General features: G+C 36.4%; 1 protein-coding gene across 1 annotated transcript in view; it reads right to left on the minus strand.

Annotated features, from left to right (window-relative positions):
- AK9 (adenylate kinase 9) overlaps positions 1–17,058 on the minus strand; it is a 70,698-nt gene that overhangs the window by 20,772 nt on the left and 32,868 nt on the right. Inside the window, exons 17-22 of the mRNA XM_010561676.1 lie at positions 14,447–14,548; positions 8,873–9,079; positions 7,809–7,924; positions 5,771–6,037; positions 1,960–2,078; positions 69–288 (exon numbers count right to left, since the gene is read on the minus strand). Of these exons, the coding sequence (XP_010559978.1) occupies positions 69–288; positions 1,960–2,078; positions 5,771–6,037; positions 7,809–7,924; positions 8,873–9,079; positions 14,447–14,548 (1,031 nt within the window). The remainder of the gene's footprint in view (positions 1–68; positions 289–1,959; positions 2,079–5,770; positions 6,038–7,808; positions 7,925–8,872; positions 9,080–14,446; positions 14,549–17,058) is intronic.

Below are 17,058 nucleotides of genomic sequence, written 5' to 3' on the forward strand. Positions count from 1 at the left end.
GTTTTAGAGTCTGTGTTCAGACCTGTGCTGCTGAAATTACAAAGAAGTAGACAGGACTGAAAACTTACCCTTATTTTCGCTTTCAGGTCTTTCCGTTTCTTTTTATTTTCCATTTTTTTACACTGTCTTTCTTTCCATTTTTTCAGACGTGGAGGAAAAAGACGGTCAAGAACATCACTTTCTTCTACTTGAATATAAACTGCAACTTCAGGACAGAGTCCTCGTTCTGACAAATACTGGGCTTCATCTAAAGTACGAGGGAAACCATCCAGTATAAATCCTGTAGACCTAATTGGAAAATATTTATCATTACACAATGTAGTTTAAAGTGCAACACAGTGAAAATGCAATTAATTTGGACACCCCGCCCCCCCAACCTCCCTTATTAAACGTGTATGTTAAGAGTAAACTTAAAAAATACTTTCAGGTATTATCTTTTGACAATGTAAAACTGATACTTCACTATGCATTTTAATTGGTGTACTAACATGTATTTCTTCTGAGGTTTTAATGTGCAGAGATTAATTATTTTAAAATAACTTTAAAAAAAACCAAAATAAAATGTGTCCTCAGTATTGCTTCTGTGATGCTAAAAACTTCTTAGCCACTGCTCTCAAAAAAATGGAAGGTGCCCCAAACATTATTTTGGTAACACCTGCCACAGAAAGCCTGTCGCCTGAAAATTTATTTTTCAGAAATGCTGACAATTTCTCCTCTAGTGTAGGATAAGAATTTTGCCACTCAGCATGACTTACATGTCCCATCCTGCAGATACTAAAACCAGATAAGATATGTCTGGAAAGCTCTATGACCTGTTGGAGCTCTTACATTCTCAAATTAGATAAGGAGTTCTGTAAAGCTGAATGTTGTGTTAATAAGAAGCTAATATTTCTCTTCATTACTTTAGACATTAATAGGATACATTGTAAAACTGCAGAAAACCAAAGCTACAAGGAGTAGGAGTGGATGGTAGAACAGGTGGTCCTGGATGCTGTGGGAAAAAGTTGGGGGGAGGATATCAATCATGATATACATCATGATGAAGGTTCCCTTCTGCTATACAGTCCCTGATGAAACTGAATTTATATAATATAATATCACAACATTATATGTAATTCTGGATATTTTTTTGTCTTTTTTCCTAGAACTGATCTCCCTATTTTTACACCATTAAGAGAATGTTATCCCCTATCTGTGAGCTGACAGGACAAAAGTTTATTTGAGGATCTTGTTTATTCTTTTTAAGGCATTTGTCGTACTGCTAGGAATTGAAACCTAATGGTCAAACTGTCAGCAGCTATGATCTGGATGGAAATGAATGGAATAGACAGGACATGGAAAAAGGGACTTTCCCTGCTGAAATTACATCATGAGTCTGCTTTCTAGGAGTCGATGATCTTATTTATTTATGCAACAATAATCCACATCTATCACAGTGTTATGCATGTACTTTCTAATATGAAAGGAAATCTGTTGTGGATACATCACTGGAGTGCAGATTGTGATGAATACACAAGATAAACTGATTCTGTGTTATTTTGGAGACCACTAATACTTTGTCTTTACTTTCCACACAATATTTACAATATATGGAAGCCAATGGTTACAGCTGGATTCCAGCTCTCCATGTTTATTAATTACATGAAAACATAAAAGGTTTATTTACATATCTATCCTGTAAGCCCATGAAAACTACCCAGCTATTCAGGAGATTTAATGCAATTCAAGTGCACTAAGCACTTTTGTCCAGTCCTACGTAGATAGCATGAGACATTACGTTACTGTCAAAGTACCAATCAAAATAGAGCAACAAAACCAAGACTGAGAGGTAGGTCGTGATTCATAAGAAGCACAAGAGCATTGAAATAATCTCTGCAACAGTTATTTGTAATTGTGGACACAATGGATGATATACTTCCTAAGATTAATTAAAGAAAGAGAGAATCTAATTACAGTTACCGAAATGGCTCTTTCCTCCACCAGTCAAGAACAATGTTATCAAGGACTTCTGGAGGTAGTGCCTCATTATCCATTAGATTTGCTTTGATTGCTTCTTCCTCATGAGTTAACTCCAATTCCTTTATATAAAGAAAATCCACAAAAAAAAAAAAGAAAAAAAAACATAGAAAGAAAGAAAGATCTATCTGACACATTTATTATTTTTTGACTAAGGTAGTGTCTTCATTTGATTTAAACCAGCAGAAACAAAGTAAACTCATTTGCCACATTTCACTATACTACATGATACAATTTGGGATATTTTCCATGAGCTTGGGGTTGGGTACTTCCCTAGAGTTGGGGCAATTGCTGCTCTATGAGTTTTAATGAAACCTAAAACCAAGCACAATTGGTAAGTATTTAATTATACATATGCTTAGTTCAGAGGAATAGAAACTGAAACGATCACAGTTTCTCTTAATTGCCTACAAGAAGTTTTCCACTTATTTATACATTGTTTCATTCTGGAAGACTATCTGCTCTACATCAGAATGTTTTTTTACCTTTTAAAAGCAACATTTATCCTTTGATGCAATCCAAAGAAAGTTGTCAAAGAAAGATATGTAAGGTTACTAGGTATAGGCACATGTCCTGGTTTTGGCTGGAATAAAGTTAATTTTCTTCTTCGTAGCTGGTATAGTCTGTGTTTTGGATTTAGGATGAGAATAATGTTGATAACACACTGACGTTTTAGTTGTTGCATGCAAAGTCGCTTGGAGAGAAAACTTAATATGCAGCTAGGTATTCTCCTGTCCCTCTCAGCATATGGATTTAAGTTGTTCCCTGAGATTCTTTTGTGAATTCATTACAAAATTCTGCTGTCCTTTCCTCATGTAGCAGTCATATTAACCCAAGCAGCTCAAGAATTTGTTAGCATAACCTGTCAGAAAATAAAGGAATAAGCCTTTTTAACAAAAGGATCCAAGGTGATTCAGGAACCTTCCAAATGATAGTAGGGAGCTGCTTGCTGCAAGGACTTGTCTGAGTAAGAATTCCTATGCCTGATAATGTAGCCAAAAGAACTTGAGAATATGCTGGAAGCCACAAGTCTAATGTAGTGTGTCTGTGAGTAATATTTTCTCTAGTGCCTGACACAGTGTATATATTAAAATATATTAATATGGCATAGCAGATACCTAAGAAAGCAAAGTGGTAGCCATATCTGTAACACAAAGGCATCTTGAAAGAAATGTGTGAAGTGGGAGAAAGCAGTAAAACCCATATAAAAATGTGTCACTGACCTCACCACTGCAGATGAACTGTTGAAGTGGCAATTGTATTTGACAAAAGAAAAGAAATGCGAGATGTATATTCTGGGTACAGAACACCCTGCATAGTGGTGGTTTGAAGGACAAGGCTGCTCCCCAGACCTGTCAAGGCTGTGATGGGTTTGGCTGATGCCTACTAAAACAACCAGGATGATATCTTTGTGCTAAACTTCTCAGACTGTATGGTATGTTTTGTTTGCCTTTAGTGTTTTTGCTTTGAATATTATAGCTGACATTTACCTTAAGCTTTGATAGATACGCTTCTAGTGTCTTGCGCCAAAGTGAATGATATAAATGAAGTTAAACGAAATTATTTTGGAGAGGTAGTGGGTCAGTGAAAAAAGGAATAGTCAGACAGTCTGGTAGTAGTCATACTCAGAGAAATGCTTAGGGAGTCCATAACCTCATCCTCTAGAGTTTTGTGCATGGACCAATGAACGGGTTTCTAAACTGAAACGCAATTGCATCAGCTGTGCTCCGGTCATGCCATCAGATAAAGCGCTTCACAAGGAGTGCGAGAAAAAATACTAATGTAGAAGATTGTTTGTCAGCAGATAAAAAGATGAGGAAGAAATACTAACAGAAGTGCCTTTCTGTAAGACATGTCTTGATGCCAAAAAAATAAAGCTGAGTGAGAGACAGCCATAACCATCGGTGACAGGAACACTTGCCTTATTTTTGGCTGTGATGACCAAGCTGTAAACTGACTTGCCAAAAGAACCTCCTCTTAGATTTAACTGATGAAAACGTGAATCTTTATTCTGACATCCATGATTTTGATCTGTACTCCATCTGTGTTGAAGCATTTGCTTCCAATATTACCTGCTCTTGTATTATTTCATCAGGAACACTACCTTCCAGTGACCAGGGACCTCCCCTGCTTTTCAAGACAATAGTGGCCTTGAATGCACCTTTGGCAGCTTCCTCGGCACCTGTGAATGCAACTCATTGACATGTATATGTCCAGATTACATAAATGATCCCAAATTTGATTCTATTCTGCTCTGAGTAGTACCACTCTTTACCCATGCTTTCCTATTAGGCACAGAGACCTAGAAGGCCACAGACTAGCCTGTACTTGTAAAGACCACAATAAAGAAGGCATTGAGAGTCTCAGCCTTTTCAGTGTCTTTCATCAAAAGGTCACCTGTCCCACTCAGTGGCAGAATCATATTTTCTAGGTCTTCCTTTTACTACTGTTCTGTAGAAATTCTTCTTGCTACCCTTCAGATCCCTCACTAGTTTCCACTTCAATTGAGTGCTCGTCTTCCTAATATTGTGCCTGGATGTTGTTTCTGTATGCTTCCTCTGTAGCCTGCTTCCTCTCCTGCATGCTTCCTTAGATCCTGTAGTAGGAAGTCTTTGAAGCTCTTTGATGACTAGTAACTTGAAAGAACATGGCAGGTATCAGGTGTACAAAAAAAAGTGGTTCTTAGAATGTGATGCAGAAACTTATTTCTTCCTGAAGCTTTGAGAGTTGGATAAACCCTCATTTGTATTGTCTAGATTTTCAGTTTCTTTGTACTGTGCATTTTTTCAAAGATTTATATGCTGTGTACCTGTGTTGAGGCTTCTCCACACAATAAAGGCTTTTATTATATCCATTGCTGTCTAAAGAAGAATTCATTTGCATTGAAACCTTGTCTGTTTTTCCCAATATATCACTGCCTAGTAAAAGAAATCACTGTCTCCTGATAAACATTTATTTAAATGTTTATTGTTCAGGGAAATTATACCCTGTAAGAGATGGGGTTTAGAATGTATATTTATAACAATTTTGAACCAGTATTCAATCTGATTAAGAAAAAGAACTAATTTTCTGAAGACTATCATTCATGAATTATTTTACCAGTATCATGAATATCCAGCTATTTGAAACAGTTTTTTAACTACAAGGCATAATTTATGCTACTTAAAGAGTTTTTTTCTGCTTTGAAACTCCGCTGCCAATAGGCAAAGACAACAGTATAATCTGGATTAAAAGGCCTACTATATTAAAAAAATATTAACTTGCCCTGTTATGAACACTGAAATATTTCTGATTTTTTGACAAAGGATGATCAGACTGAAGGGCTGGTAGAGGCGTTCTAGTCTTTTGCCCCAGGAAAGTGCAGAGAGAACTGCTGGTGAAATCTCTAAACTCCTGTGCAATTGGAGCACATGTACCTGACTGAACCTGGGTATTATAAATACTTAAAGGAAACCATACCTTCCTATTAGTATTCTGACCTTCTTTTTTTTTTTCTCAGTTTGTCTTCCTTTGCCCCATTTAGCATCTATCTCTACTATTTAGAAAAAAACCTATACATAATTCTTGGAAATGTTTTGAAGAATGTTGGTGGCATTCATAAGAAAACATTGTCAAGAACTATTACTTCCAAATTTCATCAAGTAAATAATTTAACATAAGTGATTTTTATCAAGCTAGAATTTTATAGGAAATTCCTATTATGGTCTGAAAATGGTTATTTTGTGTATGGACATGAAAAAGATCAGATTATTACCTGTTTGCTTTTTTCAGTCTCAGTTTTAGTCATGGTCTGAGAGAAGTCTTCCAGTTCCTGTGATAGAATTAGCATTTTATTGTCATCTTCTTCAGGTTCTTCATCAACATGGGGCCCAACTTTCTCTTTAGTTTTGGGTAAGATCAGTTCCTGTAGATATTCTTCAAACTGAATATGGAAAATGCCTAATTTGTCTGCTATCCGTCGTGCACAAGTAGTTTTACCTGCTCCGTGAGTCCCAAGTAGACACACCCGTAAAGGAGGAGCCTATAGGAAAATATTGGAATATTTTGTAACAATTTGGAGTTTACAGTGCACCCTCTACTGTTTTTCACTTCCAAAATATCATTATAAAAATTGCATCAAAAACAGTCACATAATTTTGCATTTTAATTTTTCCAGGCTTTCTATTGCTGTTCCAGACAGACTACCTGCTCTCTGGAAATACTGAACAAATACACTATGGCAGTCGATTCCAGTAGGTAAAAATGAAAATTCATTAGACAGTTCTGGTAAATCTTCCCTTCTTTTACCCTTCCTCCACTTACAAAAAAAAAGACTTAAAGGTAGTAAAAAAAACCCCAATATGTGTGATTCATTAACTACATTTTAGGATTATTGTAAGCCTTTATAATCTTCCTCTCTTTTCTGCTTTATTTGCATCATTAATTCAATGTGTACACTAAAAAGTCACTAGGGAAGCAATGTGTTGTATTTATTTCAAGGACTTGCCTGATATATTGTTACCTAGAAAAAATTAGCAATAACAAACAATTATAAATGGGAATGGAAAACAGTGATTTTAATCTGTTATTATCTGCTTTAAACAATTTTGAAGATTCTTACTTGTATTGGTTCATTGTGAGCCACATACTCCTCAGGGTTCTTCAAAAATTTATCTCTGTACTCAGAAGTTGAAAAGTAATACAGCTTTTCTTGATATTTAGCTGCATGTTCATAGCGTCCTGGGTAAAGGACAAAGTTCTCTTTCAGACTGACTGGACAAAAGTGTTTTGTGTCTCCCATGTGCCTTTTATTTTCCTTAGTTTTTTCTTCATCCTGAAAATATTATGAAAATTTTCAAAAACTATTTGAGTTCAGTAGTTCACTTAGATTAAGTAGATCAAGTAGATCAGATTAAGAAATGTCAAATACATCAACTGAGCATTGAATGAGCATAGTATTCTCAAGACAGTTTGTAAGCTGAATGTAAGTCTATGAAAATACACACTTTTTAGATTCAGAGTCAGGAAACAAACTGTCCAATCTAGTGAGAGAACTATTGAGAAAAGAATGACCATTTTAAATTTGAAATGATAATATCATAGTTATCTATTGAAGACCAAAATTAGGCTAGAAGTATCTATGATAGAATCTTTTCCTTCTGTGATCTTGAAACTCACTTTCTGTTGCTTCTAAATGTGCAGAAGTAGACCTCTTCAGAAAAGGCAATGAGAGCTGGTATTATGCAGTCAGATTACTCATCCAACAAAATTAATTTCTAAAAAATCTATCCAATACTGCTCCAGTACAGTATATGGATATCCTGTACCGTCAAATTGGGGGATGGGAATCTTCCAATATAGGATGAAAATAAAAGAAAGGCGAAGCTACACTTTTAATTTCATTAAAGTGGATGTTTGAAAATTATCAATAGCTGAGATGAAACAGAGGATTGCACATCAGGACTCTGCATCTTCTGATGTTTACATGATTGCTCACAGAATCATTAGCTGACAAATCAAAGTTCACATTTGTTTCTTTAATAAAACCCCTCTTTGCGATCTGGTAAAACAAGGTACATTCGTTCTCTCTATTAGCATGGGGTATTTATGCTTCTCACTGGAGTAAAACTACTGTCAGCTAGAACATAGGAATACAACAAAAGTGTTCTTGAAGCATATCCTGACATTTATTCCGTAAGAAGGCTAAAACTGGATCATACAAAATTGGGTGCAAAATCTGACTTCTCTGGGGTTATGTTCAAACTCAAAATAAATGAGTTAAAAGCATAAATAGACAAAGCGAGCATGCTTACCTCTTCATTTTCATTTTCCTCTTCAACTTCTTCATCTTCCTCTTCAGCAGCCAGATCTTCTGCTTCCTCATCTAAGTCTTCAGCAGATAATTCCCAACCATGATATTTAAAAGGCTCTGGAAAGGTTATTATTTTTTTTCTGTTTCAGTATTTTTCATTTGGCCATGCTAGAATATATTCTCTTTGTCCATAAAAGTAAGAACATATGTGAAAGCAAATCATGCCAACTGTATGTTGCATTTCTCCTACTTACAGAACAAAATGTTCTCCCCGGATGTAGGAATCAATATATTGCTTCCTCCAAAAATGGAAATTCTACTGGTTGCTTTTTGGTTGAAGTAAATTAGTATTTTCAGTGGGAACTTGTAATACAAAACTATTACACAAACACACACAGATAGTGCCATTACTGTTTGCAACAGGTTTTTTCCTATTGTTCATTGGGGGAGATCATCAGTCAAATTTTATTTGATTGTAAAGCTAGCACAATAGATATTTTGGTTAATAAAACACTTGCATTGTAGTAATGATAGGAAAAATGTAGTATTAATATTTTTATCCAGTACTCAAAATTGTTAGAGATTTGAGCACACAAGTGAAGAAAGGTAATTTGCCAAAAAAATATCAATACTGTAAAAATCCAGTCTTGAAACACAATCTCTGCAGGTGGTTAGATTAGATTATTACACACCCTGAAAGTCTCCTTGACTTCAATGAATATTGTACATTAGTGAACCTTTGTTATCTGTACACGTCTCAAGCCACTATCCTGACATGAACAGATAGAGCAAGTAACTTTGGAAATGCGCTGTTAGGGAGCTATTATGTACATATTTGTATAGCCATATATAATTTTTTTTCAAATATATACATTCCCCACTCTTCCTATGTCTTACAGGCTGCTAGAGTGCTTTTTAGCTCACCCACAGAACACAGCATGTCCTTTTTCCACTTCATGTAATACAGAGCTAAGTATAACCTACCCCCCAATATATCCATCATACGAGCTCTCCAAAATCCCTTTTGGTAAGTTAAGTGTAAATCACATAAACAGTATTACTTACTTTCCATAACCAGCACAGTCTGATTAAGCAGACTTTCTGGAGTTTGCTCAGCAATCTCTAAAACAACAACCTGAACTAGAGATGACTGCTTGATTTCTGACTCCACTGTTTGCCAGTCATGCATGAAAAGGTCAATCTTCCTTTTAATTATTTCCATTTCTGGTATATCTGGAAAATCATCCTCTGCAAACTCAGGTAGTATGATTTCTGAAAAAAAATAGTATACAGAAGGCAATGCTTCTCTAAAATATTTTGCCTTTAAAAATCATCATTATGCTTTAGGATTATTTTTATTTTCCTCAAATATTGTATTCCTCAAATAGATATTGTTAGGCCCTGAAAGTCCTGAGACAAAGTTCTATCTCAGCTAGAAGAAGATACAGAGGTGCCTAGATGAAACCATCACCTTGTCCTTACTAAATCACAAACAGTCTCTGGCAGCAGCAATGTGGTATTGTCACTGCTATTCCCATTCCCTGCACTCATGTAATTTTCAACCCGGATTTTCTTCTTTTTCTTATCATTTTTCTTTTGTGTTCTGTTTAATAAGTCTGATATCAGTGCCTTCAGCTAACAGACAGAAAAGCAGTTGAGAGCAATCACTTAAATGGTGTGATACTACTGTAAGTTTGATGGGACTTACAGTGTACGCTGTGTTTGTCTCTTGCCAGAAATGAAGCTGCAAGAAAGAGCTTGGAACAGCGGATGGAGTGATTTTCTACTTTGCTATAATTTTCCCCTCCTCTTGTTGTTTCTGTCTTGTTTTGAGTTTGAAAGAGCAGGAACAGATTTTGACACAAGCAACAACAGGTTCAGTCTATTCCAATGAGCTTTTACCAATTTTTACAAAAAAAGGACCATTACTACTATTTTTCCTTATATAACTTCCTAAACATAAAAAGGACAGGTATTACTAAAAATGAAAGCCTTACATAAGGCCTTGTATGTTAAAAGCTTTGACGATTTTCTTGAAAATACAAAACCCCAAAACATTAAAAAAACAGTGTTTTATGGTTACTCCCTGGCATTAAGAAGGCCAATGCTCACTGAAATTGCAGCATTGTAACATTTGAGTTTGCCCCAGCCTGAAAAATCCAAACAATTTTTCTGGCTCATGAAGAGTTAGATTGCCCTGTTACAATTTTCTTCTTTAAGAAAACTAGTATTTCCTCCCAGAACTGAATATCTCTGAGTCTTCTCTTGTGGATTGTTGAAGAAATCCACAGATGCCACATTTAATTTTCCCAAATAGAGCCAGATCAAAAAACACTATTACCAAGTACAATGTAGCTGGATTTCAGTGATTAGGTACTGGTAACATTTGGCAGGACTCAAGACTAAACATAATGGTCAGAGTAGAGATGCTGCCTAACTTTTGTCTAACATGCTACCAACTACCGCATCACCTGGAAATGTCAATAGCAGGTGGGATATGTGAGCGCCTGCAGGACAAGGAACATGTCTAACAAATTTTTCTGACTTGGATGGCTAAGCTACCTATGAAGCTATTATATCAAAAGTCAGTGCCACTACTGTCTTCTAGAAGAAAGCAAGGCAGTGCCCTGCCTCCAGTGAGTTAATTGCCAAAGAGGTAGTTAGGGACTCCCGTTCTTTTGTCATTGGCCAAATTTAAAAAGATGCAGGGTTTCAAATACATGCCTCCTCTTGCCCTTCCTTCATGGCTCACTAAGGCTGGCCCCTTGCTAGTGTGCTACTTGTTGTGCCTATTTCTACAACCCTTAATTCCATATATGAAGCCAGGCACTTATAAGTTAGTATGGTAGTTTGGGGCACTGCGGTGTCTACATCTCCTTATGGGTCTGGGTCTTAATGTGTAGTTGTCTAGAAATACAGTAAATTTCTAGATACTTAGGTGCTTTTGAGAATTCTATTCTTCCACTTATGAGGCTGAAACTTTTATTCTCTCAATACCCCCATTTACCTCTACTCTATATACGATAAACTGAAATTTGAAACAAATCAGGCCCTCTGTGGCAATTCATATGCTGGCTCAGGGCCCTGAGGGCACCCCTGGGCCTGGCTGGGCTGTCCCTGCCCAGGCCCGGGACCCCACGTCAGCCCCGGGAGCTGTCAGCCCCTGCCCCAGCCACGCTGCAGCAGGGCCAGTCTCCAGCTCCCCATGCTCGGCCATGGGGTCTGCCAAGCTGGGCCCACCCACGGGCCGACATCCCAGCTCGGCCTCAGCTCGTCCCTGTCCCCAGGGAGGAGCCCAGTGCCCAGGGCCAGAGCTGCCCGGCTCCTGACAGCCATGTTACCGCACGGTGCTGCCAGCTCCCTGTTCCTTTGGGAGCAGTTGGCCCTCGTGGTGTGCTGACATGCTGTCCCCAAGATGAACTGCTAAACTTTATTTTAATTGAGCCACTTCTAAAGAATAGCTTAACGAATAAGCATTTCGGCAAGTATTTCTGTGATATTTTATAACAAAGAATACTTAATGCATTTCCCCTCTTTTCTTTACAGCTCTGAACAACACAGCTGTTAGATTGACACCTCAGTGGCTAACCTTCCCTCTGTTTGAATGATTATTAGTCCAAACATAAACCAAAACTGCAAAAGGGCATATCATTAAGCAGAAACACCTTGCAGATTTCAAATAGTCTGATCCTGAATTGGAAACCAATTTTTTTCTTGAAAATGTTTATAAACATTTGCATTTTACTAAATTACACATTCATTCTATATGGGTCATTCCATTAGTTATCCCCTACGATGACATTTCTGTCTCTTGCCATGATTCTAAATAGCAACATGAAAATACCTTCCCTTTTATGTATATCAGAAGATGTTGTATAAACAGTACAATTAATTATGTTGCATTATGCAGTGATGTATTCCAAATGAGATGGAGATGTAGTCAGGTAAAACCTGCTTCAATCTGGGCAGCTCTAATGCATTATGTAATGATGATTCCATTAGGAACACATATTTTAAGAAAATAAGCAAAGGATACATTAATAACTAGGTTACTCTAACTGCTTTTAGCACGTGTTATCCCTGGCACATTGACACTGTAGAAATCACATGTGCTGCCTTGTGAACCACAGTCCTATTCAAAGCAATAAAGTATAGAAGATGGTAATGCGTGCTGTCTGGATCTAGCCTTCAACAGATCGACTTTTATAGTCCTGCTCTTTAAAAAACATTCCATTCTGAGTAGGTCATGAGACTTTGGAAATATACAAGCTATCCAGAACAATGGATTTAAATAAATATTTGACATCATCTGAGACAGAATATTGAACATGGTAACAAATCCACTCAACAGAGTGCTTCCCATATGAACCTTAACCTCAGAAACACTTACAATTCATGTTATACCTCTCTTGATAGGCTGTATTTAGCAAATGCTGGACCAGCATGTGTTCCAGCTTTGATCCTCTACTCTAGGCACATAATTCCAACAGATTACCTCTATCTGAGATTTTTCTTGCTTAAGGAAACTTATCCAGCAGCAATTATTGCATACTTATGGAGCTTTTAAATAGATTACACAGGCCTGAACTGCAGAAACTTTCCCCTGGAAAGTGGGGAGAAGTAACAAAAGAAGAAAGGATTACATTTGTAGGGAAAAGGGACAACCCAAAACCTGGAAAACCCAAACATTATTTGGTTTTGGTTTAGGTATTTGAACCTTATTATGACAAAAATGTTGCCTCCCTGGCATTTCGTTTGTTTCAAATTGGGCCTCAGGGACCAGAAATACTGAAAATACTTTAAAGTAAGGCAGTTGTACCATTGCCATTAAATATAAGTTATAATAATTCTGCTTGCAGAGGTGATGTACAGTAAGAAGATATTTTTAAAGAAATAAGAAACACAGTCAAGAAAAATACTTGAAATGATAGTAATGGTTTAAAAATAAATGGATCTAAAAGAGCAAACAAGTTTTCTTCAGAGGAGGTGGCGGTCTATACAACAGTGCTGTTCTTAATTTCTTTTCCTTATCACAGAGGTGATAGGAAACAATCCTCCCCAGCCCTAATTCTGGAGCTTTCACAGGGAATGCCTATATGGCAATCTCTCATATTCTTCTGCTCTGTGCCTCCTTTGCCTTTACTGAGCATAGTTACCATAGAGACACACAATCCTCAAAGGCCTTCTGCCCCCACGCTCTCCAACTGAGTTGCTGGGGAAGGAAAGGTTTTAGTAGCTTTTTTCCAGTGTTCTGCTAGTATTAGATATGACTTGTCCTGGCCTCAGTCCATATTCAGCAACAAAAAAGATGAAAAAATCCTTCTTTCCTCCCCTCTCAAACCCTGCCAAAGCTGAGACAGAGACACCAGAAGCCAGCATGTCTTCTTCATTAGAGTTTAACTATCAAAATAAACAGAAAGGCAAAATGTAGGATAATAGTGACACTTCCGTTCCTTGGAACTGATATGTATTTCATTATGAACATATTTTCATTTGTCTTTTTGAAACATGTCGTTTGCTTATACAGACTTTTCATTACTTACTTATAAATATATGCTGCCAAATAATTTTCAGCATGTTACAGTGAAATGTACTTAGTAGGCAAACTTATATTGTGTGTACTGATTTATGGTTTTTGGAAAAAAAAAACAGTTTGGTTTACAGATTGAGTTGATTCTTTCCAACGCATAAAAATGTGGGTATTTAGCAACTTGCTATTTAAAATAAGACGTTTTATGTTGGATTTATTTCTCTTTTGCACTTCAACATATTCTAAAAATTCTAGTAGATAAAAGCTAAAATGTATATTTTAAAAACTAAAGCAGACTGTCTCCATTAAAGATGAGTTGCCTGCAAAATGCTTTTTGAGAGAAGGCTACTATAAGATTTTGTATATCTTTTCATTAGCTTATGGTTCTGTGGAGTTCCCTGTGCTGCCGAATTTTACCTTATACCAAAAAGAAGAAAACATGACTCCGTGTGAAATCTAGCAACCTATTAGTAGGACAATGGATGACTAAGGAAAATACAGAACATATTTTGATCATTCACATCCAAAGTTAAAATTAATCCATTCCCATTTTTCCCAAGATCCCTTGCCACAGGGAATGGTCTAGTAATTTCTGATTAACATGGGTATAACGTTAATTTTAAAAATGGTCTGTAGAACCAGGGTTTGTTAAAATCACATGTAGGTGTTTGTGAATACTGCAATTTGATTATTTCCTGGGGTTTTTTTCCCCATTTTTTCCTGGTATTTTCTTCTTTCTACTTTTTCTTTTTTGGGGGGTCACAATCCATGAGAGTGACTTTCTAAAGTTTTTTTCCCTCTGATTTCCCTCCCTTATTATGCTCATGGATTTCTGAATACAAGAGGTTATCTCAACCTGGAATTTCAGCAATGCTCACCTTATTTGATATTTCCATAGATCTCTGTACACATTTATTAATTTGGTATTTAGGCAGTAGAGGCATTAGTGGGAGACTATTCCATTATAAACTTCTTTAAAAGAAAAAAGTTAAGGTAAGGAATGATATTTACAGCCAATTTTCAAATATAGTAAAAGCTTGCAGAAAAGAAAGGCATACAATTCTTTATACTAGCCAAGTAAGAGAGATTATATGTGCTACAAGGCCAACCTGTAGGTTTAGATTCTTCCTTATAACCTGCAGAGTCAGTGGACTGTTTCTGGGGCATTTGTTCAGTTTCTGGTGGGAGCTGCTCATCATTGTCTTCAAATTCTGTTGGCACAAATGAAATCATTAGTAACTTTAGCCAAGCCATTGAGGGGTGATGAAGGCACTATAGAAATAAAGATATTTTTGGATCATACTGCAAAACTTTTTATTTGATCACCTGCAAAAAAAGGAGTTAATTACTCTAATGATCAGGTATTACACACTGACCAAAACATTTTAAGATCAACTACCTGATCTATGGGGAAAGGCAGACCATCTGTCAGATGCCACATGACTGTCAATAAAGTGGAGAAGTACTTTATTTAATTCAGTGCTTTTATGTAAGAATATTTTTCATTATAATCTATGTGTTCTGTGCTCAAACTATGCTCAAAAACAAGACCTTGCAAAAGAGTGCACTTTGTGTTCTACAGAACAGCTCCTATTGGGCAGAAGTGCTTCTGACCTGAAGAAGGGCTTGTGCACCTGAGGATTGGTGTAATTTTTCCAACTGTATCCGTTGGTCAATAAAGAATATAACTTTTTCTTATAAGCCTTTTTTTGCTTATGTCCTTAGACCACTGTTAGAGTAATAAAACACCACTAGTACGTCTCAAGTTATGATTACCCAAACCTCAAATCATATTAAACAAGAATGTATTTTAAAATCTGAAATTACAGCATTTGTTTTCAGGTACATCTCTTTTTTGGCAAAGAAACCACAAACATCATGAAAAACAGGTTGGAAGCATTGAATTTCTGATTTATGAAGAATCAGGAAACTTTATCTCGTAAACAAGCATCTTCTTATATGGTTAGCAGACAAAAACCCACAAACTTTAGCATGTGTCAAATTGAGAAAATTCTTCACTTATTCTAATTCTTCATTTCCTTTTGATATATATAGGAATGCAGTCAAGCAAAATCAGTTTTGATACTCTGTAATAAATAAATCAAGAGTCCATAATATACACAGAGAGGAAAAAGACATGCAGAAAAATATGTGCAAAATGGAAGACACTTTGTTAAGGCTGTCAACATGCAAATTCTCACATGCATACATAACTTAATCACAGACAGTCCTAGAGACTTCAATGGAAATCGCTGTGGCATAGAAGCTAATCATGTCTAAATTTTTACAGTGTGTCTAAACACTTAAGAGATTTCATTTACAAGACTGGTGCCGGATAGGGTCAAGGAAGACAGATGGATAGACATTAAACAAAGTAAATTAAGAAGATGTCCTTTTTCTTGTAGATATTCAGAAAGTGACAAGAGCTTTCAGAGATGCTGATAGCTCTAATCATAGCTTTTGTTCTTTTTTTCTGAGAGGAATGCATAGCTGTACTAAACCAATACCCCTTAGCCTTTATTTCTCTGAATGAGAGACAAAAGAATTTAAGAACTGAATTTACTTGGGATCTAACTGAGAAAGTTGTTCATAACCTTTCTGTTTCAAATTTTGAAATTTCTCTGCCTAAAATGCTGTGATTACAGGTGTTAAAATGTAATTATCATATCTGGCTTAGGAAGGAGGGCAGAAAATGGCTTTGAAGATCACGCAACTTTGCTCAAAGACTGAACAAACTGTGAAGTTAATATGCTTGCTTTGAAGCTTGTGGTACAAGTAATTTGCTATCCCTTGACTGCAGAATAATAAACTGTCCTTGTTCAAACTCTCTCACTGAAAAGCCTCCAGTTAGAGGTAGAAAAAAAAACAAATCGGGATGCAAGCCAGCCAAGAAAAACAAAGTTTTTATTGGTTATATTTATCTCCAAATATATTTAGAGGCTGTAGGACCAAGCACACACCAACTGCCTGCTAAATGTTATAATTACAGTTGATTCCAAAAAGCATTTCTCTTCAAAGACTAACGAGGAAATATCCTAACATGCACAGGTTTAATTATTATTATATTTATTTTTTGTTGCTGTTTAAAATATCTTACTGAGTTTAACATGATGATAAAAGTAAAAAAGCAAGAACATAAAATAAAAGCTGAAGAGATGGATTCAACCCTCCACCATCTGTAATATGAGGAAGGGAGTGTTGGTATCAATATTAAAGAGTTCATAACAAATATCGATATTGACAGCTGTGAAGGATAGTCACAGGAGGCAATGGCTGGAATTATCAGCTCCAGCTACCCATTTATTTCTTGCAAGAGCTTCTGCCCAAATAGCAAGAGTAGCAGAAGAGACATCAGTGAAGATAGGGTTGTACTAACACACCACCCTGAGCTACTGAGGCACAGACATACATATGCTCCAGTTGAGTTTGCTGTAAGAAGGGGGTAATCTGTGGCAGAAAAGCAGGGCTGACAAATAAAGTACAGAAAATAAAAGTCTTAAACCATGACAACTGTTTGCTTTGGTGGATAAGACTAATTGCATGGGATATTTTATTGCTGAAACGTGACACGCCAAGTTTTACTTCAGGAAGATTGGAATGAACTCACAGATCTACCTGAAGCTGCATAACTCTTCTACAATGCCTGAAATATATTCTCATGAATTCATATAGCTGTCTCCTAGTATAAATAAATCCATACTCATGCAAAACTGCTGCAAAA

Source organism: Haliaeetus leucocephalus, unplaced genomic scaffold, assembly GCF_000737465.1.
Source record: "Haliaeetus leucocephalus isolate CR32 unplaced genomic scaffold, Haliaeetus_leucocephalus-4.0 Scaffold149, whole genome shotgun sequence".
Classification (NCBI taxonomy): domain Eukaryota; kingdom Metazoa; phylum Chordata; class Aves; order Accipitriformes; family Accipitridae; genus Haliaeetus; species Haliaeetus leucocephalus.